At 43.3% G+C, this 27,343-nt stretch overlaps 2 protein-coding genes across 4 annotated transcripts; one reads left to right on the top strand and one right to left on the bottom strand.

The window, feature by feature from the left end:
* Positions 1-203: 203 nt before the first annotated feature.
* Positions 204-8,173, top strand: akr1c2.S (aldo-keto reductase family 1, member C2 S homeolog). Of its 2 annotated transcripts, NM_001096846.1 has the most exon segments (9): positions 629-741; positions 3,134-3,301; positions 3,482-3,598; positions 4,370-4,447; positions 5,032-5,154; positions 5,500-5,609; positions 5,720-5,885; positions 7,089-7,171; positions 8,000-8,173. In NM_001096846.1, coding segments are annotated over 9 exon segments (975 nt in total). In that variant the 5' UTR covers positions 629-654; the 3' UTR covers positions 8,043-8,173.
* A 204-nt stretch (positions 8,174-8,377) lies between these two features.
* On the bottom strand, positions 8,378-17,548 carry akr1c4.S (aldo-keto reductase family 1, member C4 S homeolog). 2 transcript variants are annotated; one of them, XM_018254795.2, is made up of 9 exons: positions 17,444-17,548; positions 14,984-15,151; positions 14,679-14,795; positions 13,097-13,162; positions 12,711-12,833; positions 12,278-12,387; positions 11,626-11,791; positions 11,421-11,503; positions 8,378-10,152 (listed from the first exon to the last, which is right to left on the bottom strand). In XM_018254795.2, the coding sequence occupies exons 1-9, from the start codon at positions 17,528-17,530 to the stop codon at positions 10,110-10,112; spliced, it is 963 nt and encodes a 320-aa protein (XP_018110284.1). In that variant the 5' UTR covers positions 17,531-17,548; the 3' UTR covers positions 8,378-10,109. The 2 variants fall into 2 exon arrangements, 1 of the variants encoding a protein (XP_018110284.1); XR_005966532.1 differs by having other exon boundaries at positions 10,136-10,152; positions 11,613-11,791.
* Between the last annotated feature and the right edge of the window lie 9,795 nt (positions 17,549-27,343).

Genomic DNA, 27,343 nt, shown 5'->3' on the forward strand with positions numbered 1-27,343 from the left:
TAGTTCCAGGGTACAAATAAGCACTCACCCCAAATCTCCCCCTAACTGGCCTACAGACTGGGCCCCCTTAGCTCATAACAAGGTTACAGATATATAGAAACATTGGGGTAACAGTCACCCTGCTATAGTTCCAGGGTACAAATAAGCACTCACCCCAAATCTCCCCCTAACTGGCCTACAGACTGGGCCCCCTTAGCTCATAACAAGGTTACAGATATATAGAAACATTGGGGTAACATGAAGAACAAGCACAAGATTTATAAAGGCAGTTACTGTTCTCGCTGTGACTTTGCTGCTCAAACAAGAAATATCTGTATCACGTGTAGAAGAGACTTTCCTTAGTTATATTTACACTGCACTTCGTTACACTCCAGAGAATAAGTGCAGAAGTTTGTCCAACTTAGAGACAATCTCAGACCAGATGATACAGAAATCAAGGATAAAAAAGGGTCATTTGGTGCAAGAGATTGATGATAAGGACAAAGCTTCCTCCAGGGCTGGATTAGAGTTTGGGAACAGAAGCCCATCAGGGTGCGGCTGAGGGTAATGAAAGGGTCAATAAGGCGGTGCTGTAAAAATATATATTTATATCCCATGCTAGGAATTTGCAGCTTTATATAGAGTCGAGGAAGGATCTGATCACTCACACTGGCCATGGCGCTGCACAAAGACTCCTACGTTCCGCTCAATGATGGAAACAAAATGCCAGTGATTGGCTATGGCACCTACGCCCCACAGATGGTGAGTGCAGGGTACTAGAAGGGTCTTTGGGGGGCATTGCATTACTAGACATGTCTAGGGTTGTTGCATGACCCCTTTAAATCTAGACATAGTAAATTATGAATGGCAACTTAGCAGTGAAGCCAGTGCAGTCTGCAGCATGCATCGGAAGTAATGGCTTGTTAAAGGGGTTGTTCACCTTTAAATTAACTTTTAGTAGGAAGTAGAGAGGGATATACTGAGACAATTTGTAATTGGTTTTCATTTTTTATTATATGTGGTTTTTGACTTATTTAGCTTTTTATTCAGCAGCTCTCCAGTTTGCAATTCCAGCAGTCCGGTTGCTATGGCCCAAATTCCCCTAGCAACCAATCATTGATTTGATTAAGAGATTGGGATATGAATAGGAGAGGCCTGAATAGAAAGATGAGTAATAAAAAGTAACAATAAATGTGTAGCCTTACAGAGCATTTGTTTTTGAGATGGGTCAATGGCAAGTAATTAAAAAAAATAAATAAAGACCAATTCAAAAGTTGCTTAGAATTAGCCATTCTACAACATACTAAACGTTAACTTAAAGGCGAACCACTCCTTTAAGCACCCCGTGTGCAGATTTAGCACCCGTCTGGTTTAAAAGGAGTCAAGTGCAACCCTATTTCAGTTGCATGGATTAATATTAGATTAAATGGACAAGCGTCTGGAGTTTGGATTAAATGATCTACAGGCGTTTAGATAGGATTAGAGCCACCCCTGCATGGTTGGTTGGTAATTCAGTTAGATGCATGGCTGCATGTTAGGGCTCCTACACACGGGCGGTTTTACCTGCGCTCCCCTGTGTTGCGATTTCTTCCGTTCAGCCGCAGGGGAGCGCAGGAGTAGAAGCACTCAATTATACCCAAGGGGGCTGTACTCACACAGACGCATGTAATGCACCAAACGCAGGTGGGACGCAGCATGTTGCATTTTACCTGCGTTCGGCGCTTACATGCGTCTGTGTGAGTACAGCCCCCTTGGGTATAATTGAGTGCTTCTACTCCTGCGCTCCCCTGCGGCTGAACGAAAGAAAGCGCAGCGCAGGTAAAACCGTCCGTGTGTAGGAGCCCTACATCAGTTCAGTCTGCAGAGTTCATCTAAAAACAGGGTCTGTTTCCTTAATAGTTAAACCACTGTGTCTGGCTGTTTAAATATAAAAAACACACACTGCATTGTGGGTAACCAAACATGGTGATTGGCACCACCCTTCCTAGGTCCTCATTTGGGGGCAGATTCACTAAAGGGCGAATTGTTGCCAGCGACGGTTTCACACACGTCACACCACTTCGCCAGGCGCAAATCCGTTACCACTACGCTAATATGCGAAGTTGCGCCCTGGGCACCGAACGCTGGCGACTTTTCGCTACCGTTACTTCGGCAGTGCGAGCATTTCATAGCGAAGATGCGCTAGCGTTCAGTTGTGCCTAACGAAAATTAGCTAGTGATCTTGTGCTTAGGTCAATCTGCATACGGCGGGTAATATTAAAGTTTTGTGGACGTCTTTATTATAAATGGTGCAAATGCTTGAAGTTATCACTTTTTATTACCAGGAAACCTTAATTAAGACAAGAGAGTTAATATAATGCCTATGGATGCACTGAATCCACTGTTTTGGATTCGGCCGAATCCCCGAATCCTTTGCAAAATATTTGGCCAAATATCAATCCGAATCCTGATGTGCATATGCAAATTAGGGGTGGGAAGGAGAAAACTTTTTTTTATTTCCTTGTTTTGTGACAAAAAGTCATGCATGCATCACTCCCCACCCCTAATTTACATATGCAAATCAGGATTCGGTTCGGCCGGGCAGAAGGAATCGACCGAATCCAAATCCTGCTGAAAAAGGACGAATCCCGAACCGAATCCTGGATCCGGTGCATCCCTAATAATGCCCTACACAAGAGCTCACTGTAAAATTAATGTTCCATATGTTGTGAAATGTCTGGAGAAAACCGGTTACCCAAAAAAAGTAAAAGTTAGGACTTTTGCCGGCAATCCCGCCTCAAAAAAGGTAAAGTCGCCAGCGTTTTCGTAACTTTAATGCATTTTCGGCACACAGGATGTGATGTAAGTGACAGAAGATTGAGGAAGATCTCGCTTATTTCAAGCATCTCGCCTCGTCTGAACGCTGGCGAAAGCGGTAACGTTCAGTAAAATCCGCACTTTACTGAATTTGCAGAGTAATGACCTTTCGACAGAGCAAAAAGTTGCCTAGCGATAGAGTGCGAACGAACGTTAGTGACGGTCTCTTTCGCTAGCAAATTGACGCTTAGCAGCGCTAACGTTAGCCACTTCGTCCTTTAGTGAATCTGCCCCTTGGATTTAAGCTTGAGTGAATATTCCGATTTGTACTTGAGTTACAATGTTTTCGTATAATCAGGTCCCCAAGAGCCTGGCAGAGGAGAGCACAAAGACGGCCATAGATGTTGGATACCGCCATATTGACTCTGCGTTTATGTATCAGAATGAAGTGGAGGTTGGACGGGCCATTAGGATGAAGATTGCTGATGGTACAGTGAAGAGAGAGGATTTGTTTTACACCGGGAAGGTAACCAGAATATATTGTACCTAAGGATGCTCTTATGGGATGTCTCTGTAGGTGGAAAACTGAAGAACCACTAGATCAATGCACCATCAATGCAAGACCTCTGTCCCTTTTGGGCTAGTCTTTGTCAGAATGACATTTTGTATGTAAATACCTTACTCGTTTCATGCTCCCTTTCATCAGCTATGGAGCAATTTCCACACTCCTGAGATGGTCCGCCAAGGGCTTGAGAAATCTCTGAAAGATCTTCATTTGGACTACATGGACCTCTTTATCATCCACATACCAATAGAGTTCAAGGTTGGTCTATTTTTGTTTGTTCTAAGAGATAAAGCCTAATGCCAATGACTTTTGTATCTGATGTTAAACCAATGTTAAAAAGGAAAATGTTCTAGTCTGGGCCACCTTTTAGAAATATCCTCCTACAACAACATATTAAGCTTTTCTTGAGCAAAGTTGTCCTGCTCTTCTAACTTTTTATATCTTAATAAATCTGCAACAGAACCCTAACCCAACTTTTGTGTCCCCATCTAGGTCTCAGGCTACAACACCGTAGGGTCTCACTCCTATAAAAACACCCTCAAAAGTTATTAGATGCCTCCCAGTTAAAAATTGAAACCTCCAAGATCATCTCCTGGTGGGACCAGAGCAGAGCCTGGCTAGGCCAGCCAGGCAACCCAGGCGGTAGTGTTGCCCCCAACCCCTATGCGTGGCCAGGCTCCGGACTTGCTCAGCCAGACTAGGGGTAGGCAACAGGGACAGTACATGCCTGGAGCCCCCCAAGCTTTGCACCCTAGGCCTCTACTTCCAACCACTAGTTCCAGCCATGGACCAGAGCTTGGGAAACTTGGTGGCCAAACTATGATGCCACCAGGTTCTGCCATAAATGGTCCAGATCTCTCCTTCTTACATTGTACAGATGATTAAGATGTTTCAATTATTGTCCTCGTAGCACATTATTGATAGTCCACAGTAACCAAATACCCACAAGCTGGGAATTAAGTGGATAAACATTTAGTATGAGACCCATCACAAAACCCTAATTCTAAGATCTATATTTTCACTTTTAAGCCTGGAGATGATCCCTTTCCAGTGGATGAAAATGGAAAATTTCTTTATCATAACACAGACCTTCGAGATACATGGAAGGTAGGCTTGGCGACTGAGAAGCTGTTTCTGTTGATGTCAACCCTAAAGCTGTTTGGTAAGACCAGTCTTCTTTAGTAGGTCCTTTCTTTTCCAGCCAATATATTGAAGGAATAACCATCCTGCAACTCTTAAGCTTTAGTCGGCAGTTGTTGGCTGGGCAACTTGTGAGTGGAACCCGTGTCGGACTGGACCACCGGGATACAAGAAAAACTCCTGGTGGGCCCAGGTGTCAGTGGGCCCTCTTGCTTCTAACCATTTAGCATATTCTATGGTCATTCCCTATTTCTTTATGGGAAACAAAAGCTTAATAATGGAAGAATATATGAAGTAGAAGAAGAAGAAGACTAGGATAATAAAGAGGTTGAGTGAGGAGAGGAGGAATAATAGTTTGGAAAGTGAGTCCATGGTCTAAGGTTTTCTGGTGGGCCCCTAGCATCACAGTCCGACACTGAGTGGAACTTTTGTTCTGGTTGGACTGCTGGGTGTCTTTGATTTCTCCAGTGTGCAGCGACTCAGAAACTAGGATACTGATTCATGTGAAATTGAGAAGATGTCTGTGTTGATGGCTGTGTGTTATTGTTTAGGCTATGGAAGCAGTGAAAGACACAGGGTTGGTCAAATCCATTGGAGTCTCCAACTTTAACAAGCGACAGCTGGAGTGGATCCTCAGCATGCCTGGACTAAAGTATAAACCTGTCTGTAATCAGGTAATGCAATATAGATTCCATTGTTGGACTGGGTTGACCAGGGTCTATCAGAAATCTGTAGACCATAAACCGCTCTTCAAATGTTTTATTCTCCTGTCCTCACTCAATCTCTTTATTCTCCTAATTTCTTTTCTTTACATGCTGTTATCTATCTTTCCATCTATTTTTGTTCCCTTAAGAACATCTATTTTGAAGGAACAGAAGCCTTTAACATATTCACACGCCTTGTTGATGTGCTCTAACTAATGCAGAAGACCCAATACTGGGTCTGAAGTGCCGCCCAATGCGAGGTTCTTCCTCTATGAAGACCAGTTGAAACCAAAATATTTTCTCTTCCAACTGCAGGTGGAATGTCACATCTTCCTGAACCAGAGCAAACTGCTGGCGTTCTGCAAGTCCAAGGACATTGTGCTGGTGGGATACAGCGTATTGGGGTCCAGCAGGGATGAGAACTGGTAAGAGAAAGTGGAGAAGCTAAAATCAACTGATAGGGTTTGAAATTTTTATTAAAAAATATAATGAAAAAGGAAAATCCATCTTATGAATTCCTTGGTTTATGTTTCAGGATAGATCAGAATTCTCCTGTGCTCCTGGAAGACCCCGTGTTGAATGCAGTCGCTAAGAAGCACAATCGGACCCCCGCTCAGGTAGCAATGCGGTACCTGCTCCAGCGAGGAGTCGTAGTCCTTGCAAAGAGCTTTACCCCTGCCAGGATCCAGCAGAACTTCCAGGTATCAGAGCTTGAAAAGAAGGTTAGGGGACACTCTGGTGTATCTTTAGACCTCAATTACCATGGCCTTGGGCCTTGAGTTCCTTGGATCTCTAAGGTGTCTTGGCAATGGTCTGGAATTGCTGTGCCACTGGAGGGATAATGTACCTCCTACTGTAAATGATGAGGATATTAGAAGTCACTGAGGGGTTGTTCTGTGACCATATAAAGGCACAAGGCTGCAGGCTGAGTTATACAAGGAACTCTGAGTATCACTCATGTATTATAAGGGATAATGTACCCCCTACTGTAAATGATAAGGATATTAGAAGTCACTAAGGGGTTGTTCTGTGACCATATAAAGGCACAAGGCTGCAGGCTGAGTTATACAGGGAACTCTGAGTATCACTCATGTATTATAAGGGATAATGTACCCCCTTCTGTAAATGATAAGGATATTAGAAGTCACTGAGGGGTTGTTCTGTGACCATATAAAGACACAAGGCTGCAGGCTGAGTTATACAGGGAACTCTGAGTATCACTCATGTATTATACAGGATAATGTACCCCCTACTGTAAATGATAAGGATATTAGAAGTCACTGAGGGGTTGTTCTGTGACCATATAAAGTCACAAGGCTGCAGGCTGAGTTATACAGGGAACTCTGAGTATCACTCATGTATTATAAGGGATAATGTGCCCCCTACTGTAAATGATAAGGATATTAGAAGTCACTGAGGGGTTGTTCTGTGACCATATAAAGGCACAAGGCTGCAGGCTGAGTTATACAGGGAACTCTGAGTATCACTCATGTATTATAAGGGATAATGTACCCCCTACTGTAAATGATAAGGATATTAGAAGTCACTGAGGGGTTGTTCTGTGACCATATAAAGGCACAAGGCTGCAGGCTGAGTTATACAGGGAACTCTGAGTATCACTCATGTATTATAAGGGATAATGTACCCCCTACTGTAAATGGTAAGGATATTAGAAGTCACTGAGGGGTTGTTCTGTGACCATATAAAGACACAAGGCTGCAGGCTGAGTTATACAGGGAAATCTGAGTATCACTCATGTATTATAAGGAATAATATTTCCCATTCATTCGATGTTATAATAGAAAAATTTATAGTAAACCCTAGCTATATGGGCTGTATTATATTTTTAAATAGTAAAAATAATAAAGAAAAGACATGGTTCACCCTTTCTTTTTTTATTTTAGCTTTTTGATTTCCAATTAAATGCTGAAGAAATGGAAACCCTTAATGGAGTCAATAAAGACGTGCGCTATGTGGATTTAAAGCAGTATGTATTCGTAACTTTCTTCCTGAAATCTGCAGATTTTGCTTCTGGTAATTCACCGGTAGTTTGTGTTATTTTACGCTTTAGGGAATCTTGGGTGAAGAAGTTCTATTCAGTTTAAAAGGGAAACAATTTAACATTTGTGAAAATGTAAATTCTAACCCGAGTCATTGACAGAAATGGATGGGGTTAAAATCAGCGTTGAACTAAGCCTCTTAGAGCCCACTAAGACCCACTCTCACAAGAATTGATGTAGACAGTGCTGAATATAATGGGTGACCTGTGGTGGAAATAGGAAAGAATTGCTGGGGACAATCAGGAGATATTCTGGTAGGCCAGTCTGATCCTGGTCAATGTTAGAACCTGCCTTAGATTTCACTGGTGGAAAGTGAAGCAAAGGTCAATCAACAGCCTTGGTGAAGACCACTCCTACCAAGAATAATGCTGACCACAGGTTCTCTTCTAAATTCCCCCCCACCTCAAGAGCACTAAGCTGTTCTAAATCCAGCCACACGTCTCCCAAATGGTGCCTGCTTTAAGAGACGGCTAATGATTCAAGAAGTTATTGGAAACATGGCATTGGACATGAAACATGTTGGCATGGCCTGTAATATCAAGGGCTCAAGGCTTTTGATCTAACACAAAAGAAGGTGCAACCATGGCTCTACATAGTGAAGCTCATTCTAGTCCATTGGGGGTACTAGTTTGGGGTAAGTAGTTCTTCATTGGTACCCAGAACACCTCATGTAGAAGCCATCTATAACCATTTTGAATTACCCTTGTTGGAAATGATCATATCCTGCTCTAAATGTCATATTGTTGTTTCTTCAGATTCGCGGACCACCCTAAATACCCATTTACTGATGAGTATTAACAGATACAAGTCTTTTCTCCCGGGAAACCTGGCAGAAACTGGCAGTTTACTTCAATATTTTCCCTATAAACTGCAGTGATTTGTGTTTGTGAAGTAAGAATAAAAACAGATGTTTCTGGAAAGTCTCAGAATGATGATGCTGTCTTGTGATTAGTTGGCTTGGCACTTTTGGTGGAATGTTGGCTCATTCTCAGATCAAGCTTTCCTTCCTTCCTAACCCCAGACCTCAGTTTCTACGAATTGTAGCAAATGCTCCCCCCACCCCTGAACTTCCTGGGAAATCAGTGCCTCTCTGAGGTCAAACATATTCCAAATCAAGGCCATATTCTCCTCTCTTCATTCAACTTCTTTATTATTCAAATCTCTTTACATACTATACTGTATCCGTCGATATTTAGCCTCTATGTTCCCATACACGAATAGGGAATGACCATGAAATAAGCCAAAATGGTTAGAAACAGGAGGACTTACCAACACCTGGGTTGACTGGGAGTTTTCTTGGTACTCTGGTAGGCCAGTCCCACACTGGAGTTGGGTGAGAATTTAGTATTGTGACCCATAAAGATTTCATTAAAAGCTGATGGATGCACAGATACAAAGGTGGTCTGTTTAATGAGTGGAAAGGAGGCAACTCCTAAAATAGCCTTAATTTTATACTAAGGAGGTCCAGTATTTAGATCCAACTTAGTAGAAGAGAAACGATGATCTTGTAACAGACATTTATAGAAAAGAGGCACTAACAGCATATTGCGCTTCTCAAGTCATCATTTGAATCATCTTGAAACATTCACAGTGTCCGAGATTCTCAGAACTGGATAAAGAGGGACATTTTTAGAATGTCCAAAGTTTTGAGGATGAATTAAAGATCCGAAGGATGAAAATGTTTAGAATCTTGTATTATTAAGGTCTTACAGAAGGGACAACTTAAAAACAATAGAGATTTGACCAAAGTGGCAGGCTCAAAAGCCAACAGGAGAAGTAGAAGACTCCTTGGCTTCTTCCCCTGAGGACATTGTGTAGCATGAAGACATAGGCTTCAAGCCAATGACCAAACAGGATAACAATAAACATCACTTATGAGACCCTTCCAATTCAATCATTCAAAGCTAAGAGACAGTGAGCTCAGGGGGTTATGGGGGCAATATTCTTAAGAGCTTCTCCAATGCTACTAAGAAGCTCCTCATAACTGTACCACCGGATGAGTATGTGGCTATTTTTCATTTGGGTGACTCTCAGCTTAGTTATTTTGCTCCAAAGACTAAAAGCGATGGGTATAATGGTTGGGGATTGAGCGAAGAGAAGATTCATTTGCCCCAGGTCTGAATGATTGAGGGGTAAATATGGTTAGATTGCACCTTCTGCCTCCTACTTTCCAACATAGCAAAGAATCCTAGTGAAGACTGTAGGTTGAGGTTACATATTAACATTAAACGTGTCGGGCCGGAGTGAGCAGAGTGGGTGGGCAGAAGCAGGATGTGGGTGGGGCAGAGGCAGGACAGGAAGTGGGCGGAACAGGAAGCGGTGGGAGGATGGGGATCAGAGTGTGCCCAGTCTGGACTGTGCCTGAAGTGTCCTTCTGGAGGGAGGGTGGGATGGGGGGGCCGGGAACTCCTTGTTCTGTTACTGTCCCTAAATCTCTTTAGAGCTGGGATAATCATTATGTAACACGGACCTGAATAAAATAAAAGCCATGTCTGTTTAACAGATACCCCGGGGGGGGGGAATGTATTTGGCTGCACACATGGACATTCCATTGTTTCCCTCTATGGGCCCCTTGTTCAAATATCTGAAATTATTTGTTGCTATTTAAACCAACGGATTGGGAAAAGCTTTGTTTATCCCTCCAAACTGCACAGAGCATTGCGCCCAGAACATTCCTTCTCTTTGTATCAAGCCATTCCCAAAGGCCTGGTTTAATGAATATGATTCTTCACCCAGAACATCGAACTGATTTTCAACGGATAAAATGATCTGTGATAACTTTCTAAGAACTTTGCCATGGCCTTAGGTCAGGTCTTCCTCAACTCTCGAGAGGCTACTCAAGTCTCAAGGCCGAATCCGTCCTCCTCAATACTCGTCATGAAATGGATATTCTGGGTGCTGTTTCATTCTGAAAAATATATGTTAAACCACAGTCTTTAGTCCAGAAAAACCATCATGCTTAGGGTGAGAAAGGCTAAAAAAAAACCAATAAGCATTTAAGGGTGAAAGTCAGCCAGAAAGAGATCAGTCAGGTTTGAGGAGAGAACACCTTCCAATAAAAATGGATTCTATTGCAACCCCTTAGCTCTCCGAAGTTGGCAATTAAAAAACAAATTATAGATTCAAAAGGAACCTCCAATGAGATTGATCCCTGCTAGCACTGTGTCAATTATCATAGGGAGAGAACCGGGCAATTGTCGATTGTAATTATTACACTGGAATCAAACTTCAGGTTAGCAGACATAGTGCTGTTTTTGGGTTCATAGAGAGAATTTAATAACCTTTTTTTATTGCGAGGCCACTTTTACATCAACTGTTCCACTGGCCCTGGAGGATTTGTTAATGTTTTTATTTTAAAGTGCTGCTTTCAGAATCAATATCTAGGGTTCTTGAATACAGTTCCTAACCCTAACGCTATTTCATCCCAGCTTCCTTCTTGCTCCAGCATTCTGGGAGTTGTAGTCCATCTGCATCTGGATAGTGTATGGAAAATATAGGGACTCCAAAGATTAAAAAATATCTCCAGTGTTGTGTAAAGCATTTACAAAATGATCTACTCGCTTGGTGAGGTTGGCAACCAACGTGCTGGGTCAGACTGACGGATCCATTCATTGGTCTCGTGGGCCAACAATGGGACCTAATGGGGGCCTAGGAAGACCTGTTGGTATTTTCAAGCCTGCCTGATAAATACTGTATATCGTTGATTTTTGGCCAGAGAGTGGTGGGATCAGGTGGGGTTCCATATAACGGCCAGTAAGCTGGAGTCTCGGTTTGGCAGAATGGCCCATGTAATACTGAAGATTTTTATTATGTGGCACCTGGATCAAGCCACCCTGTTTTCCAACCCTTTCATAATATATAAAATAGCGGTGTCCATGTTAACAATTTGGGCCCATTGCTGATGTCACAGGGGGTGTTGGGGCAGTATATATAAACGAAAGACAACACAACCACTGGAGGAGGAAAGTGGGGCAACTGGGGGCAAGCTGATGTTTCCACCAAAAAGTGTTGCACTTGGCCAAAACTACTGGTCCAACAGATTTCCTTCCAACCTGCCTACTACTAGTGTAGGCGATGTAACCTGTATATTTAGTAAATTGTGATCTACTAGTACCTGCACTGTTACATGTATATGAAGGGATCAGCCCCCTTTCCTGACACTAATAATCAGCTTACACTGTTAATTTTGCATAGCGGAGGTTCCTATTGAGTCCATCAAGCGTGTCCATGTCTTCAGGATTCAGCTCAAAGTCAAATACCTACAGAAGCAACACATAAAGGTAAAAAGCAAGATGTTTTCAGATTCCTTGTGTTAAAGATAGTCAGCACTACCCCCCCCCCCACCACCACCACCACCTCCACTACCACCTCTTGTTGTTACCCCCAGGTTCTGTTTCAGGCGAGCTGGGTTGAAGCTCTTGGCCAATACCACCACTCCCTTCTGAAGGATGAAGCGCATGGCCACCTCTGCAGGAGATCGATTGTATTTGCCAGCCACGCTCCTGAGTACTGGGTCTTCTAACAGGACCGGGGAGCTAGGATCCACCCTGAAAGTGTGAAAGGATGAATTACTAAATGAACATCTTACAAAGCAGTGGGGCATAAAAAAAAGTGGGTACTGGTTGAGGAATCCAGAGAGAGTCACTGCTGACAAAGTTGGCAACGTTGGCCAGTGTAAATAAAATAACAGCATTCATGTCCATGGGCTTGGTCAGTAATTGATGGGAAACCTGGAAAATTCCATTGGGTGAGGAGAGCATCGACCATTGATGCGGACCTCCCTTCACATGGTATGAAATGGTCCACCATGTGATCTGAACCTAAGGTTGATTAGAGCGATGACATAAATGTAGCCAGAATAGGTATTTCTCCTGTACTAAGCACATTTCAGCAGGAACAGCCCCCTAAACTAGCAGTTTAGATTCTCCTGTGATGCATGCAGTAACTTTCAGGCTTGTACATGTTCTTGGCAGTTTATATCATTGCAGTCTATGACAGATCTTGCTTGTCACATTGCTACATTACTTTCTCACCAGTCCTTGTCTCTGGACGAGCCTAGGACACAGTAGGCCACCAGAACGATATCCTTGGACTTGCAGTATTCCAGGAGTTTGCTTTGATTTAGGTACACGTGGTACTCCACCTGCAATTTCCAAGACCAAAAATCACAATGACAGCAAATTTTGCCCCCAGGCTGGATGTTTTTCCAGGTTGGGCAGGAGAGTAGATGACACTTAGTACTTTGCATTGTAGGATGCCAACCAATCCCATCTGGTAGGTGGGTCCACAAGTGCATATATCAACAAACTGTCAGCCCCCACTGACCATAATCCACCCTCTCCCAACGAGAAGCACCAGTAAGTACTTATATACCGACCAACCTGCCCATTTCTGACATCAGCACAGGAGGCAGGACTGGGCCGGAGTTGAGTAGATTAAATGTGGCAGTTGGTGATGGTTGAATACCTGGTTGCAGACAGGTTTATATTTAAGCCCTGGCTTGCTGAGGAGCCGCTCCAGCTGCCTGCGATTAAAGTTGGACACCCCAATAGACTTTACCAGCCCTGCGTCTTTGCACCGCTCTAGCGCCTGCCAGGAGAAAGGGAGACAGTGAACCCCGTGCATTGTTGGGGTACAAACACTATGACAAACAGTGAGTATGATAAAGATCTGGCAGAATTTATTAAGGTAACTATCATGTTCAGGCTGTGCTCAGCACCTCATACTCTTGTCAATCCTCAGCCCACCATTTGGGGGCAGTATTGGGGTTTTCACAGCCTCAATTTCCCTGAACATATATACATATATTACTATACTGGTAACTCTCAGAAAATGCAACTAGCACCACCTACCTCCCATGTCAAACAAAAGTCCACATTATCAAATGCAATGGGCTGAGTGTTGTGTGTATCTGCTGGCTGCAAAAGAAGAATGGGTACAATTGTTTGCAGTTAACCTGCACACTGAGAATAAGTACAGTACAGTAAGTACCACAGTCTGTTCATTTTGTTTGTTTGTTTCAGGGGAATATCTCAATGACTCCAACAATTGATTGGTCATGATGATTATTTGATGAGGCAAATAGGTACATGTGAGAATAGAGTTTGATTAGATATTGAAAGAAACATGTGACAGCTTAAGGGCACCGAGGAGTTATTCTGATCAACAAAGAAGGTTTTTGTTAATAAATTAATTAAATTAGATGGAGACAATAGGGCATGTCATAGGGAGTAGGTCAAGATGAAGACAGTTGAAAGACAGAGACAGTAGGGCAAGTTGGCTACAAAAATAATATTATGAAGATAGGAATGCAAGATGGGTACAGATGGAGACATTAGGACAAGATGGAGACATTAGGACAAGATGGAGACAGTAGGGCAAGAGGGGGACAGTAGGACAATATGGGCACAGTAGAGCAAGTTAGAAACCGTAAAATATGATAAGAAGGCAAGATAGTGACAGTGTAGAACATGATGGAGACATTAGGACAAGATGGAGACAGTAGGGCAAGTTGGCTACATTAATAATAATAATATAATTATAGGAATGCAAGATGGGTACACCTTGGCAAGATAGTAGGGCAAGGAGGGGGCAGTAAGGCAAGAGGGGAACAGCAGGGCAAGTTAGAAACGGTAAAATATGATAAGAAGGCAAGATAATGACAGTGTAGAGCAGGATGGAGACAGTAGGCCAAGAGTGGGACAGTAGGGAAAGTTAGATACCATATTGTGAAAAGAAGGCAAGATAGTGACAGTGTAGGGCAAGATGGAGACAGTAGAATAAAAAAGAGATGGTAGAGCAAGATGAAAGCAGTAGGGTAAGATGGTGGTGAGTGGAGTATGATGGAGTCAGTAGGGCAGCATAGGGACAGTAATACAAGAGTGGGACATTAAGGCAAATGGGGACAGTAGGACAAGATGGAGACAATAGGACAATATAGAGACTGCAGGTCTAGATGGTGACAATAGGGCAAAATGATGACAGTAAGGCAAGATATAGACGTAGGATAAGATGGAAACAGTAGGACAAGATGAAGACAGTAGGACAAGATGGAGACAGTAGGACAAGATGAAGACAGTAGAATAAAATAGAGATGGTAGAGGAAGATGAAAATAGTAGGATAAGATGGTGACAGTAGTATGATAGAGAGAGACAATGGGGGCATGATGGAGACTTCAAGTCTAGATGGAGACAGTAGAGTAAGTTGGCTACAGTAATGTGATAGTAATGCAATAGGCAAGTTGGTAACAGATGAGAAGGTTGGAAAAATTTGGTAAGCTTGAGACTGTGGCACAAAATTAAGGGTAAGATAGTGACAGTAAAGAGGCAGCAGGATAAAACACAGTCAGCATAGCAGGACATATGATAGAGACAATATAGCAAGATTGTGACGGCAAAATAGTTTTGCAGTTATTAGATGTTTATGTGCTGTACCTTTAGTGAGAATGGCCAGTGCATTATAAACAGGTCCAGGTAATCCAGTTGCAGAGCCTTCAGAGATGCCTCCAGCCCTTGACGTACCAAATCCGGAGAGAAGAATGAGCACCAAAGCTAAGAATAATAATCCAGGTTTAAGGGACAGTAAATGGAAGGGATACAGATAGCAGCATATGAATGGTTACTCCTACTTGGAAACAAAGTGTAATGTAAAGTGATATATACAGTATTTGTGTAGATTTAAGTATGGTTTGCACCACTGGGGCCCATCAGTGAATGTGGCTTGATGCATTGCATGGTACCTTCCCAGTGTAGAATATCTCCTCTCTCTTCACTGTGCCGTCCGCAATCTTTGAGCGAATGGCCTCACCAATTTCAACCTCATTGCCATAGACATAGGCACAGTCAATGTGGCGGTAACCCAGATCAATTGCAAACTTGGTGGCCTCTGTTCCATCACTTTTTGGTACCTGAAAATCAGAAGAATCATAAGTTCCCCCTTTTTGGCAAACAGAGAAGTGCAGTGTGATAGAAGGGTGCCACGTTGTGCCGCTGATGTGAGAATGTGTAAAGGCCTTGCCTTGGGTTCAACTGGGCATGCTCTGTGTGTCCCGTAAGCTTTTCTGCATGTTCTGAACAGGAAAAGAAATTGAGGCAGATTTGGGGGGGGGGGAATTGATACAGTTCTGGTAGTGAGGACACCCAAAATCCGACCATATATCTGAGGCTTTCTTTCTCCATTTATATTCCTACTAGGCCCTTCTTTGTTCCATTGAAAAAGTGGCCATACACAGCCAGACCCACTTGCGGATATGGGCCCGAATTGGCCACCCCACATGCTGGGCCAAATCGAGGCTGATCTGGTTGTGGGTTTGAGGGCTATGGATCAGAACATACTTTGATGCCTATGGAGACCTGTTGTTCGAGGAGCACGTCGGCTCATTGAGATTGATACTTATTGATATCAATCAGACGGGTCAGTCCAATAAGTCTCGGTCTATAAGAGACCCCTCTATGGCCATTCATCCATGTTGCAGTGGGAGGAATAGCCAGTTGGGATCATTTACAAATGCAAGCGCAGTATCCAATGTAGAACACAAATCACCATTTTTAAAACCTGAAATGCAGGGAGTCCCCCCCATAATTCCAGTGTAACTGTGCCCACGGTTCAAGTTTCATCTGTCAAAATTGCACCCAATTGCATTCAAAGAGATTCAGCGCTGCGCTTGCATTTTGAACTAAATCAGGCCCAGTTGCATCAGAAATTCTCAGAGTGGGTGTTGCGTCACTTCTGGAGATGTACCGTCCTAATGTGCCTGTTAGAGACCTGCACGGGTCTGATTTTTAAAACCCGCACTTGACCCATACCCGCTTTACCCAAGCCTGACCCAGACCTGATTACCCGCCTTCGCAATCCCATGGATTTTTACGCAGACCCATTTTCCCGCAGTCTTTGCTGCGCCCACTGGAAGTGACATCACGTTTTATACCATTCAGACACTTCAATTTTCAGCTGTTTCCCGTAGATTTGCCACCTGTACTGCAGAGGATCGGGTACCCAAGTGCCACCCTCACACTGGGCAAATGAAGAATAATCCGCCTGAGTCCCAATAATATTGTGGGTATTCCGCGGGTACCTGACCCAATGCAGGACAGTGCCTGTTAAGACCAGGTTACCCTGGAGCTGGCACCATCGCAAGGTGATCAATAGATGCACAGGGCTTGTGCCACCATCATTTGTAGTTGGTGACAACACCCTCTTAATGCATCTGCTGCAGTTGCATGAACTCCAATGTACCCACATTTGTTAGTCCAGACCAGTGTCGGACTGGGATGCCAGGGGCCCACCAGGAAACCTTAGACCGTCGGACCAATTTCCAAAATATTACTCTTTCTCTCCTCACTCAACCTCTTTATTCTCCTAGTCTATATACTCTACATACTATACTCTAGTCTTCCATTATTTATCCCATAAAGAAATAGAGAATGACCATGAACTTGGCCAAATTGTTAGAAGCAAGAGGCCTCAATGACACCTGGGCCCACCGGGAGTTTTCCTGGTATCCCTGTAGGCCAGTCCAACACTGGCGCAGACCCCTAATAATTCCTGTGCTGCCTTTCTAGGTGCAAATATGATCCTGGAACAGTAGAATCAGCAGTTCTATGAGCATTAGGGGGATAAAGTGCAGCAAGAGTAGGAAGTAATTAACTTTGTTGGGTAAGACTTAACTCCTAAAAGACTGCAAAACCAAACAGTGTCAGACTGGGGTATCTGGAATCACAGGAAACCTCACCACAAGGGAGCTGCCAGGTCAATACCACCTGTATACAAAAAGTTCAGGTCCTCACACACCCTACCTTCGCACTACACTCCGCAATAAACACTCAAGGTGTTGCATAAATCCTGTCTGCCATTGGAATTTTTTCAATACCACCTGTACCATCCCACAATATACATTTCTGCACCCTCACAGCACTTTATATTGCACCTGGCTTGCTGGAAACATAATCCTTTACTCTGCACCCAAGGCCGTAACTACAGAGGAAGCAGACTCTGCAGCTGCAGGGGGGCCCAGGAGGTATAGGGGCCCCATGAGGCCCTAATTTATATACAATTTCAATAAATATCGGTAACACAGGTCAACCTCTAGACATTTTGGGGGCCTGAAAAATAACTTGCTGTGGGGCCCGGTAATATCTAATTACGCTACTGTCTGCACCCAATCCATTCTCATATCTCCTTGTCAGTGAGAGGCACTTACATCGGCCGAGGCGAACGTTCCCAGGCCAATAACTGGCATGGTGTTTCCATCGTGTAAGGTAAGTCGGGTGTCCTTGGTAAGAGACATGCTGGGCTGAGAGTGTGACAGAGACAGCGGCTCCGCTAGATATACACTGAGAAATACTGCACACTGGGAGATAAGGGCCAGGGAGTGGCCTGGGATCAAATGGAATATGAGAATTCTGAGAATCTAAACAAGCTGAGTCACAATGAATTTGCCGGACTACTTTAAGGTGCTGGTGCTTTAAGTGCGGGATGGAGGCAAGATAAAATCTCAGCTGCCATAAAGCAGGACAGGACTGCTGCTTACAATGGGGATCAGATAGGATCTGTGCAGCCACTGGGACAGAATGTTCTGTTATACAGATAGCTAGAATCTCAGCTGCCATAAAGCAGGACAGGACTGCTGCTTACAATGGGGATCAGATAGGATCTGTGCAGCCACTGGGACAGAATGCTCTGTTATACAGATAGCTAGAATCTCAGCTGCCATAAAGCAGGACAGGACTGCTGCTTACAATGGAGATCAGATAGGATCTGTGCAGCCACTGGGACAGAATGTTCTGTTATACAGATAGCTAGAATCTCAGCTGCCATAAAGCAGGACAGGACTGCTGCTTACAATGGGGATCAGATAGGATCTGTGCAGCCTCTGGGACAGAATGTTCTGTTATACAGATAGCTAGAATCTCAGCTCAACCCCGCTCCCCGACCACTCCCCGACCACTCCCAGACCCTCTCCGAACCTATCTCGACCCCCTCCGACCCCTCTTTTTTGGTCCCCAGGCCAAAAAAGTTTGGGGACTCCTGGCCTACCTGGTTTTCAGGCTGAGCTCCCCCCTGCACATCTCCCAGCCTTCTAGTTAGGCAACCATTGTCCTTTGTGGTGTTGGAGTCAAGGGTTCCCATTAGGTGTTAAAGGAGTGGTCCACCTTTAAATATTTAATAGAATGGCTAATTCTAAGCAACTTTTCAATTGGTCTTTATTAATTATTTTTATATTTTCTTTCTGAGCTTTTAAATAGGGGGTCCCTGACCCCATCTAAAAAACAAATGCTCTGTAAGGCTACACATTTATTGTTATTGTTACATTTTATCACTCACCTTTCTGTCCAGGCCTCTCCTATTCATATTCCAGTCTCTCAATCGAACCAGTGCGTGGTTGCTAGGGTCATTTGGACCCTAGCAACCAGATTGCTGAAACTGCAAATTGGAGAGCTACTGAATAAAAAGCGAAATAATTCAAAAGCCACACTGCAAATAAACTCATTTTTCCCCTAGAAATTGGAAATTGATTTAATTATGCAGTGACTGGGATACATTGGATCCAGGGGTGGAGGGTAGCGTCTACGGATGTTTTTGGGCAGCATCAGCCGTGCGTTTGTCTCTCCAATAAACAGAATGTTCTAGATTTAATCATCAGGACTGTGAATGAAATGGATACTGGGGTGCTTTTCTCAGCTATTAATATTCAACGGAACATCTCCCCTTTCCAGAATAATAAAGTGACTATAAAACCAACATTTTTAAAATGAGATAGTACACATTTTATAATATTTAATGCTCCCATTTCCATGCATGCAGCGTCCTCCCACCAGGATCGTGAATGCATAATTGCATATAACATAAAACTCACTCTGAGATCTTCCAGTAGCGCATGTTTTTGTCCAGCGCATCAATGGCCCCCATTTCTTCTTTGCTAAACTGGTCAAAAACCTGCAAATACAGAATATATCAGGACCTGCTGGTTGTTTCTTGCCAATTGGCTACAATCGGCTGAAAATTCATTGGCTGAGAGAAGAGACGTCTTGTGTGTTTTCTAGGTTAGCAAGTCCAGTTGTTTTTAGATTTACCTATACTAGATATACCATGACCTGGATGAATGAAAATCTTCATAGTCATATTATTTTCCACTTCATTAACTCTGGACTAGGGGGGGGAGGGGCAGGCAGAAAATGAAATGGGTGAGCAGAGATGAGTCATGTGATATTTCCTTGGTCAGTTCTAAGCAGAGCAACATCACAAGACTTTCCTCTTTTCACTAAGTTGATTTTCTGCCAGCCATGCCTGATTTAATGATCTGGCTACAGGATGGTCTTATACTTAATTGTTCCAGTAAACTGTTCTAATTTATTCTAGACCTATGAACATTCCTGGGGAGTTGTTGGGTTTATTTAACGCCCACATCTACGTTTTGTTTCATGCGATCAAGGTTGAAGCTCTTGGCAATGGCCACACACCCTCTTGAATCATGTACAGAATGAGACCTGATCGGGGCTTTTCTGGTGCTTCTTGCCAATGGACTGGATCTTCTAAGAGGACAGGGCAACTCTGATCCACCCTACAGAAGTAAACAGATATTCATCTTATAAATCATTATGGTGTCCTACTAGTCCCAGTCTAATCCATGGTCCCCTCCACCCCTGCCTATTGTTGGTTCCCAGAGGGAAATGTTAAAACCTACAGGAGATATTCCTCCTCCTCTTTCTTCACCCCCTTGGACACTCTAAGGCAGATGTTTCTAAACTGTGGAATTGGCCCTCTGAAGGGTTCCCAAAGCAATCATTGTAGGGGCCCAGCCTGAGGTCCCAAATCAATCATTGTAGGGGCCCAGCCTGAGGTCCCAAAGCAATCATTGTAGGGGCCCAGCCTGAGGCACAGCTGGGTTGACATTTTGGGTTAATGCTTATTTGCTGCCCTAGATATTCATGATTTGGGGTTCTCCAGTTGTGTCACTACCAATCCTACCTCGGCACAAAGTTTAGGATTTGTTATGAAACCATTTCAGCATCAAGAAAATGAAATACTAGTCCTGTAAAAACATCTTGTTCTTGGCTGCGACCCAAACAGGATTAACCCAGTTTGATAAACAGTGACCCTACTCTACATTATGTAACAAATGAGTATTTTTAACAATTGGTTTATGTAGCCAGAGTGGTTCCATGGGTAACATTGTTGCCTTGGGTCTTGAGTTTGACCAGGACATTCTTTGTAAGTTCTACTCGTGTCTACATACGTATCCACTAGGTCAGTGCTGTCCAACTTCTATGGTACCGAGGGCCGGAATTTTTCCAATCTACATGGTGAAGGGCCGATAACGGAAGCCAGTGTTAGCCACTCCCTGTTTTTAGACAACACCCACTTTAAACCACATCCATGTAACCGCAAGACCATGTCCACATTAATAGCACATCAAAAAACCAAATAGTTGGTGCTCACTGCAGGGATCAGGGCCGGAACTAGGGGTAGACAGAGTAGGCGGCTGTCTAGGGCGCCATCATTGAGGGGTGCACTTTTTTCAAGCGTTTATTTAATAATTTGTTTCAGTAATCATGGTCACCCAGTTGGGTGGAATCCTTCTCCTTCCCCTTCTCCCTCTTGCCGGCAATAATTGCTCCTTCTGTGCGGTGCACCGCGACTTGCCTAAATGGGTCAATGACATCACTGATATGTTGGATGACAGAGAGAGGCAGAGAGCTGGGGGGCTGCTTGGTGTGACTCTCGCTGATCTCAGCCTGGCACAGTTACACTGAACTCAAGACTTTCTTTCTATTACTGTAAAGTGTGAAGCTTCCTGCTGGCACAGCCACGTACAGATTTGGGGCCCATATATTTGCTGTTGCTGCTGGGCTGTGCGCTGGCACAGGTACATAAATACTTGGGGGACAATATGATGTGATCAGATTTATTTTTGGCTGCTGCTGACACAGGTAAAGATTGGGGGCAATATGATGGCTGCAGGAGGGCTGTATGATGGAGGGCTGATGAGCTTGTGGTACAGGTACAGGGGGCAGTAATATAAATGAAAGTGTTGTACACTTTCTTGCTCTCTTTATTTAAAAACCATCATGGTAAGGAGGGAAATGGTAATGCAGGACAGGGGGGCACTGATTAAAGCTCTTGCCCAGGGGCCAAACTACCTTGTGTCTGTCCTGCAGGGATGTCACTCCATACCTCCCAACATTTTGGAAGTAAAAAGAGGGACAAAAAAATTTTTTCGCACGCAGCGCAGCAATTTTTTGACTACACCCCGTTCTGTGGCCACACCCCCTAATTACCATGTTTGTTTTACAAAATTTGGCAGGTTATGAAAGTTTGAAAATATTTCTCCTTATCTAAACTGTGTTTTTGTGTCTCAAAATTGTTACAAAGTATCTTATTTGCACCTGTTAGCTGTTCTGGGCTCTCTGCTAAACGCCAATTAAGTGACAAACTTTGTTTCTTTTTCTGGCTGTTCAGTGCAGAGAAAAGAGGGACTTTCCAGTACAAATGAGCGACTGCGGGTTGAGCTGTCAAAAGAGGGACTGTCCCTCCGAAAAAGGGACAGTTGGGAGGTATGCACTCATATGTGAAAAAAGTCAAGTCATATTAAGACATACCCATAAATCCATATGCCTCCCCCTCCCCTGTGTATAATACAGTACCCCAGCATATGATTAAACACCTTAGGGGCCCCTAACAATAATTTTCAATTGCTAACAAACCCCCAGAACAAATACAAAGTATGAGACACACAGGGAGTATAGGGAAGGCAGAACAGAGCAGGAGACAGGAATCAGGAGCAGTCTAATATGTACTACATACAGTGACACAGTGCTGGGGCCCCATTAGCATTTTGTATAAAGTGAGAACAGGAGAATAATGTGGCAGTTTCAGTCTGGGTCTCAGGTAGAACAGTACAGGGGCTTTAGGATAGAAACAATAGAGGGGTCTCAGGTAGAACAGTACAGGGGCTTTAGGATATAAACAATAGAGGGGTCTCAGGTAGAACAGTACAGGGGCTTTAGGATATAAACAATAGAGGGGTCTCAGGTGTGAACAGTACAGGGGCTTTAGGATATAAACAATAGAGGGGTCTCAGGTAGAACAGTACAGGGGCTTTAGGATATAAACAATAGAGGGGTCTCAGGTAGAACAGTACAGGGGCTTTAGGATATAAACAATAGAGGGGTCTCAGGTAGAACAGTACAGGGGCTTTAGGATATAAACAATAGAGGGGTCTCAGGTAGAACAGTACAGGGGCTTTAGGATATAAACAATAGAGGGGTCTCAGGTAGAACAGTACAGGGGCTTTAGGATATAAACAATAGAGGGGTCTCAGGTGTGAACAATACAGGGGATTAGTCTGAATTTGAGGTTTAGACAATGCAGGGGCCAGTTAATCTCTGTAGTGATACCTTTTAAATTTTACATATGGTAATCAGACACAGCAGGCAGACTTTGATGTGGAGGGCCATATGAGGGAGGGCCGCGTTCCCCTTTAATTAGATAATAATGATGTCACTATTACTTTCATTTATCATTTACATTACAATCTGGATTGTTATAGATCACAAGATCCAATATCCCGTCAATCCTATTTGGGTCCTCGGCACACACAGTAAGCGACACTGTGTTGTCTACGGGAAGCAAGAGGGCTCATTATTATGACCCAGATGCCAGAACACTAATAGGGGCAACACGCCACCAGTAGCGTTCGTTGAGGGGGGGGGCCTGGTGCGTGACGCGCAGCCGGGCCCCGCCCCCCTCCGTACGGCCGCATTTGGCAGAGTTTTCAATGGCGAACGGACTGCAGGGGGGCCCTGAGGGGGTGCGGGCCCTGGCTCGCTCGCACCCCCTGCTCCCCCGGTAGTTCCGCCACTGCAGGCCACCATCAAAAAATCACTTGTGAACTGAGTGCGCTTTATTTTCTGCCGCCAGAGGGAGCGCTGAGCTTGTACAAGAGCATTCTATTCCCTGAGCTGCTGTCACTGTCACTGCTGGTTCTGCATAATAACCACTAAGGGGCACCCCTACTCCTTTTAGCGATTAAACAGAAGGCAAAACTAATAAAAGATTGGATCCCTTATTATATCAGAATTTTTGCAATTGGCTTCCTGGAATTTTCCCGGTCCTTAATTTTATGAAGGTTTCATCAATGCCCCTTATAAGTACATATGGGCTTTTCCCATTATGCCAACTTTGTTTCATATCTATAACAGTACAGGTATGGGACCTGTAGTCCAGAATGCTCGGTACCTGGGGTTTTCCGGATAACGGATTTTCTGTAATTTGGATCTTCGTACCTTAAGTCTACTAGAAAATCATATAAACATTAAATAAACCCAATACACTGGTTTTGCTTCCATTAAGGATTACTTATATCTTAGTTTGGATCAAGTACAGGTATGGGATCCATTATCCAGAAACCCATTATCCAGACAGCTTCTTATTATGGAAAGGCTGTCCCATATCTGTACTCTAAAGTACAAAAAAATCGAAATCCGAAAATACTAAAACCTGTCAAAGTCATGTAAAAGTCAATGGCAGATGGTCCCTTTAAAGGATAAGTAAACCTAAATAAGTGAATGTAGAATTGATGAGAGTGATATTCTAAGCACTTTTGTCATTTACATTCATTATTTATTTTCTTTTTATTCCAAGATATTAAGGGATACATGTGCTGTTAATATGAACGAATTTTGTTCCAACAGCGCCACCTGCTGGTCAGTTTCTGATCAGTCTGACCACCAAGTAGTCAAGGAAGTTGTCAGGAGAAAGAAAGAGGCTGATGTTCTTCTGCTTAGGAAAACAATTAGAAACCTTTCTCAAATCTTTCCTGTGGATGAGAGTTTAGACTAATTTATATTATTAAAATAACGAGAATAAATAATAATAAATAAATAGTCCCCTAAAAGTACATTTAAAGGTGAGCAACCCCCTTTAACATTTAAGCTTTTATAATTACAAAGGTAATGGTGAGTAAATTAAAAATGTTTACTTTATCATTTCCTTTAGGGCAGAGACATGCGGTCAGATTCGGGGAGATTAGTCGCCTAGTGATAAATCCCCTCTTCTTCGTGGCGACTAATTTCCCCAAACTGCCTCCCGTCGGCTAGAATGTAAATTGTGGGCGGGGTGGCACTCGGGGAGATTAGTCGCCCCAAAGAAGAGGAGATTTGTCGCCAGGCACACGAATCTGAGCCTATGTCTCTGCCCTCAGTCTCTGCATTTTTCTGAATTGATTAACTCACAGAGAACCAGAGAAATGTTCTGTCCGTGTCTATTCCCCCGACCCACAAGAATATTGCACAGGGCATGTGTCACCGCTAGTGATGGGTGAATTTAATCGCCAGGCGCGAATTCGCGGTGAGTTCCTGCCATTCGCCGCCAGTGAATAAATTTGCGAAAACGCAGAGAAAATTCGCCATCGAATTTGCGTCCGCGTCCAAAAAATGGACGCCAGCGTCCGAAAAACGGACGTCGGCATCAAAAACGGACGCCCGTCGTCAAAAATGAGACAGAGCAAATTTTACCGTTTTTTTTTTTTTCCGTTTCGCGAATTTCGCTGGAAATTCGCAAATTTTTCGGCAAAGCGAGATGCCGCAAATTCGCCCAACACTAGTCACTGCCCCAGTTCCCTGGTTATGTTATATTGTGCAACATTACAGAGCAGGCGGATGAACCATGGGCCGTGGCTGATGTTGGTGTTACCTTTTGCACTCCAATAAATGAATGCAATTCCCCCTGATGATTCTGGGGTGTTTGGTTATTATATGGCAGTTGTGTGCTGGTCTGAGGGCCAGTTTGGAAACACTTTATATACTCAGGGGTGATTGAGTTTCCTGCTCTCGCAGGTGCAGAGGTGGAGTAAAAACACTGGGCTGAAACCACAGGCATCTCCGAGTGGAACCGCAAGCAGCGGGAGTTGATCCATAGAAAATCAGGACCATAAATAAAAACCCAGTAGGACTCGTAACGCCAGGCACAAATGGATATTGGTATCGGAAACATTAAGCAGTGTGGCCGACAATATCTGAGTTGTGCATGTTCAGCTCTAAATCATACACTACTAAGGGAGTCCATGTAAGTGGGAAAATATGCTATTTCATCAGCACAGTATATAATATTTCCCCTTAAAGAAAGGGAAACGTTTGAGAGCAAAAAACACCTTTGTAATTTATAATTGAAACATTTGGTTAAGAGCAGCTTATTGTGTGCCCAGAACATTCCTTCTCTGTATATTTGTATTTATACATATGGGAGGAGGGAGGTGCCATATTGATTCCCTTAGACAGTACAGTATGAGGGTATAGCTTATTGTGTGCCCAGAACATTCCTTCTCTGTATATTTGTATTTATACATATGGGAGGAGGAGGTGCCATATTGATTCCCTTAGACAGTACAGTATGAGGGTATAGCTTATTGTGTGCCCAGAACATTCCTTCTCTGTATATTTGTATTTATACATATGGGAGGAGGAGGTGCCATATTGATTCCCTTAGACTGTACAGTATGAGGGTATAGCTTATTGTGTGCCCAGAACATTCTTCTCTGTATATTTGTATTTATACATATGGGAGGAGGGAGGTGCCATATTGATTCCCTTAGACAGTACAGTATGAGGGTATAGCTTATTTTGTGCCCAGAACATTCCTTCTCTGTATATTTGTATTTATACATATGGGAGGAGGAGGTGCCATATTGATTCCCTTAGACAGTACAGTATGAGGGTATAGCTTATTGTGTGCCCAGAACATTCCTTCTCTGTATATTTGTATTTATACATATGGGAGGAGGAGGTGCCATATTGATTCCCTTAGACAGTACAGTATGAGGGTATAGCTTATTGTGTGCCCAGAAACATTCCTTCTCTGTATATTTGTATTTATACATATGGGAGGAGGGAGGTGCCATATTGATTCCCTTAGACAGTACAGTATGAGGGTATAGCTTATTTTGTGCCCAGAACATTCCTTCTCTGTATATTTGTATTTATACATATGGGAGGAGGAGGTGCCATATTGATTCCCTTAGACAGTACAGTATGAGGGTATAGCTTATTGTGTGCCCAGAACCTTCCTTCTCTGTATATTTGTATTTATACATATGGGAGGAGGGAGGTGCCATATTGATTCCCTTAGACAGTACAGTATGAGGGTATAGCTTATTATGTGCCCAGAACATTCCTTCTCTGTATATTTGTATTTATACATATGGGAGGAGGTGCCATATTGATTCCCTTAGACAGTACAGTATGAGGGTATAGCTTATTGTGTGCCCAGAACATTCCTTCTCTGTATATTTGTATTTATACATATGGGAGGAGGGAGGTGCCATATTGATTCCCTTAGACAGTACAGTATGAGGGTATAGCTTATTATGTGCCCAGAACATTCCTTCTCTGTATATTTGTATTTATACATATGGGAGGAGGTGCCATATTGATTCCCTTAGACAATACAGTATGAGGGTATAGCTTATTGTGTGCCCAGAACATTCCTTCTCTGTATATTTGTATTTATACATATGGGAGGAGGTGCCATATTGATTCCCTTAGACAGTACAGTATGAGGGTATAGCTTATTGTGTGCCCAGAACATTCCTTCTCTGTATATTTGTATTTATACATATGGGAGGAGGAGGTGCCATATTGATTCCCTTAGACAGTACAGTATGAGGGTATAGCTTATTGTGTGCCCAGAACATTCCTTCTCTGTATATTTGTATTTATACATATGGGTTGGCAATGTCCATGGATCGCAAGTTTATGTTGCACCAGGTTTAGAAACCCATGTCAATCAATCAGATGTTTGTGGCCTGATGAATGGTTGCTATGGGTTACTAGACCCCATTCAAACGTATGACCTTTATTACATGATCACTAATCCTGACTTTTGGGGGTGAAGGAGGTATTCCTGTTCAACACCGCAGAAAGGCTTTTGGAGGTAAAAAGGCAAATATGTTTTGTGTTTAGTTTGAGAACAAAGGGGAAGTAGTGAAGACTGAAACTGCAATTTGTGTTATTGAAGGCAGGAAAAAGGGCAGTAATTACATATATATTTCACATTGAGCTCATAGTATTTTACATTAGAAAAACATAAAGGTGAAATCAGGAAA

The sequence above is a fragment of the Xenopus laevis genome, chromosome 3S, assembly GCF_017654675.1.
Source record: "Xenopus laevis strain J_2021 chromosome 3S, Xenopus_laevis_v10.1, whole genome shotgun sequence".
Taxonomy (NCBI): Eukaryota; Metazoa; Chordata; class Amphibia; order Anura; family Pipidae; genus Xenopus; species Xenopus laevis.